The sequence below is a fragment of the Penaeus monodon genome, chromosome 17, assembly GCF_015228065.2.
Source record: "Penaeus monodon isolate SGIC_2016 chromosome 17, NSTDA_Pmon_1, whole genome shotgun sequence".
NCBI classification, from domain to species: domain Eukaryota; kingdom Metazoa; phylum Arthropoda; class Malacostraca; order Decapoda; family Penaeidae; genus Penaeus; species Penaeus monodon.
The window spans coordinates 31,480,181-31,484,152 of NC_051402.1; the positions used below are offsets into that span (position 1 = coordinate 31,480,181).

A 3,972-nucleotide genomic window follows, 5' to 3' on the forward strand; every position below is an offset into this window, starting at 1 on the left:
ATATATAGAGAGAGAGAGAGAGAGAGAGAGAGAGAGAGAGAGAGAGAGAGAGATGTATAGATATATATGTATATGTATGTATATATGTATGCATATATATGTATATATATGTATATATATGTATATATATGTATATATAAGCATTTTTTTTAACGGTAGGTTCATATTTGAGCCGCCGTGGTCACAGCATGATACTTAATTGTAGTTTTTCATGTTGTGATGCTCTTGGAGTGAGTACGTGGTAGGGTCCCCAGTTCCTTTCCACGGAGAGTGCCGGTGTTACCTTTTAGGTAATCATTCTCTCTATTTATCCGGGCTTGGGACCAGCACTTGACTTGGGCTGGCTTTGGCCACCCAGTGGCTAGGTAGGCAATCAAGGTGAAGTTCCTTGCCCAAGGGAACAACGCGCCGGCCGGTGACTCGAACCCTCGAACTCAGATTGCCGTCGCGCCAGTCCTGAGTTCGATGCTCTAACCACTCGGCCACCGCGGCCTTATATATAAGCATATATATGTGTATATATATATATATATATATATATATATATATATATATATATATATATATGTATATATATATAATGTATATATATATTATATATATATATATATATATATATATATATATTATATATATATATATATATATATATAATATATAATATATATATATATATTATATATATATATATATATATATATTTATATTATATATATATATATATATATATATATATATATATATATATATATATATATATATAATATTCCTTTGTATACAGAGAACGGTCAGAAACCAAGGATATCTGCATAAATAAGATCTTTGACATAATATATCCTTACAAGGCCAATTAGACAAAATAAAGACGAAGGATAACACTGTGAGGAAAACTGCAAAAGAACCGTCATAAAAAAAAATCGGGTAATCTGGGCAGAAATGGCAGTTGGAGAAATAGGAGGAGAATCTAGAGAATAAGAGAAAGGAACAGAGGAAGGTGATGAAGCATAAGGAAGAGGAGAGGAGAGGGACATTGTAAGGGACTTACGTGAGCATCCAGGTGGGAGCATGGGAGAAGGAAAATACTTTGGATGTTGAGCGAATAGGCAATGAGGGATTGAAGGGTGGATGAAGGAGCGAAGCATATATTGGGTCATGTTTAGGAAGTTTAGGATGTCTTCAAGAGTTTCTGGAGGGGAGTGCTGAGATATCTTGAGAAGATGGGTGGGGAGGTGAGCGAAAGACACTCCTGGAATAGGGAGAAATAGAAAAACCTTGTGTGTGTGATTCCTCTCTTTCCTCACTGAGCGAGGCCTAGTTTGAATCTGAGAACTGCTACCTCAGATTCGAGCTTGTAGGCAGGCAGCTCCAATAAAATACATTAAGGGAGCCACCGCAACTGGGACACGTGCATGGTTGAGCAGAGCAATTTGAACGGTCATGACTGGGTTGGGCACTTGCAGGGCAATGGGCTATGGAGCGAAGCGTTTGACCGGTTGGCCAAAGCACCAACATTTCTGACACTGAAAGAGTCGATTGGTCGGACAGGGCAGCACACTCCACCAATATAAACTTCATGGGGGAGATCATGCTAATCTTGGCAATATTGATGTAGGACTTACACTGTTCTCTGGGAGGAATAGTGTAGCACTGTGCTGCCACTACATCATAGGCGAGAAGGTCGTTTTTACAATCTGACCAGTCGTAGAGGTAGACAGGACAATCAGTCAAGGAGACAGAAACAGTTCCAGTGCAAGTATTAAGGGATGAGAGAGTTTGGGCAAGGTATATAGTGCACAAGCTTGGGACTTGGATATAACTATGGCAAGACGTGAACAATCGGAACGACTGCTAAAGCAAACTTTGTCTACTCTGTTTTTGGAGACAGAGTTGGAAGAGAAGGAGAGTAAGGGCTGGAGGGGGAAGGTTGAGTGATGACCCGGGCGGATAATTCGGAATGGACACCATACTCCTCACCCTACCTAATTAAAGGAAAAGATTATCTCCAGTGGCTGCCCGTTTCCTGTCACCATAACTTAATTAGCACACAAAATAAACCATGACCACAGTCTCCATAACAAAATATATTATCTAATGGGGCTTTAAGGGAGATAAGACAAATGGTACCTGAGGCAGTTCCCGTGCATGGAGAGGACCAGAAAGGAAGTACGCTTATTACTCTTTTCACATATAGCTTAAAGTGTGTACCACCTCTTGACTTTGAATTGCTAGCCATTCTTTTGGTACTGACAAAATTCTATTTTCCTAATCAGTAAATAAATCAACAACACGACCACACCTGTGCATCGTGTTTGACTCTCCTTCTGGGCGAGTTTACATTGCTATAATAATGACTGAAATATTAGAGGAAAAGACAACATTGCAACATTCGGTTCGTGTTCCAGGCCTTCTCGAAACTTCTATTGTAGCAATATGTAATGCTATTTTAACATTGACATTTCTAGGTGTGACAAATACACACAGTAGTTCAGTTACAGGCTTCTGGCCATGGATTTCCTTTAGGGCACTCAGCGCCGCCCTTTTCTTTGCCACTCGGTAGTTCATGCCACGACCTGTGAAGGTGCCAAAGCCATTTACCTGTTAAAATGAAATCAAGTCAGACTATTTAAGATCCTAATATTATTTTCAGTTGACTATATGAGTTTCATCTGTACAGCTAACTAGGGAACTTACTCAACAAGTTAGATAAAAATCAAGAAGCATCCAGAGTTTGAAATGATATCAAACCCAAAAATCTTTAAAGAATAACAATTCACTCAGATCAACATATGTTCCAATACAGACGACAAAGATTGAGCTTCAACGCATGCAACTGAAAACAAACTGTCCACTCAAACGGATCCCTGATTCTCAATTAAGAGGCCCTTTCTTTTCGGGGTCTCACTCCCTAATAAATATTATCACAGGTCTTCCTTGATAGACTAATCAGCTTTGTAGATTCTGTAATCATGTTGAGACCTAACCTTATCATAAATTGAACTTCAAAAATATTGAGGATTGAACTATATGACCTTATTTCCTATATACTTGACGAACACATGGTATCTGTAAAACGATAAAAAGTTAATTCAGATATTTGTATAAGGAAAAGAATATGTGATCTGTGATTTTCTTCTAGTCTATCACAGTTGTTGACACAGATGGTTTCACAAAAACTTCATCACCAAGGAATCAATTACTAGACCCACCCTATCGATAGATTTTTTAAAATTATTTTTTGTGATTATTACTATTATTATTATAATTATTATTACAATCATTATTAAGTTATCAATAATAATAACAGTAAAAATATATATTTTTGAAATTAAAGGAATAGAGTAAATATATATATTTAGGTAGACCTAATGGTTAATTCCTTGGTAACTACGAGATTTAGGAGCCTTCGATGTGGCAGGGGAGAGAGGAGGAGAAGAGGAAAGAGGGAAGAGAGGGAAGAGAGAGAGGAGAGGGAAGAAAGGGAAGAAAGGGAAGAGAGAGAGAGAGAGAGAGAGAGAGAGAGAGAGAGAGAGAGAGAGAGAGAGAGAGAGAGAGAGAGAATGAATGAATGAAGGAAATGGAAATAATCTTTAAGGTTTGGATGCACTAAGCTAGGGCAAATCGAAGATGATATTTTTGTAAAAGGAAGAGCCCTGCAGAGTCCCCCGTCAACCCTGCCCTCAGGCAATCGACCAGTCATGGCAATTGACACTGCTGAAAGGAGTTTGTGATGTGGTGTTGTGTACTCTGCAAGTGCATCTGTACTATCAAGAATTACCAGAAAATGGAGGAAACAAGGGATTAGAATAGCTTCTTTCATGCCAAACAAATCAACTGACCTTCACTGTGCAAGATAAGATTTCACTCCCATCATTTTGGCCCTTTTCAAAGACAACTTGATTCTCTCATGGCACGTCCTCCTACAGGAAACGAACAGGATTTAACTGTACTTCCTCAAAAGATGCATAGAGTAGA

The 3,972-nt window shown here is 38.5% G+C and overlaps 1 protein-coding gene across 1 annotated transcript in view; it reads right to left on the reverse strand.

Annotated features, from left to right (window-relative positions):
* Positions 1–1,337: 1,337 nt before the first annotated feature.
* The window catches only part of LOC119583343 (endoribonuclease Dicer-like), a 4,466-nt gene continuing 1,831 nt past the window's right edge, over positions 1,338–3,972 (reverse strand). The window contains 4 exon segments of the mRNA XM_037931815.1: positions 1,338–1,469; positions 1,620–1,658; positions 2,377–2,595; positions 3,837–3,972. The exon segment at positions 3,837–3,972 is cut by the window's right edge and continues 35 nt beyond it. Coding sequence (XP_037787743.1) covers positions 1,338–1,469; positions 1,620–1,658; positions 2,377–2,595; positions 3,837–3,972 — 526 coding nt within the window.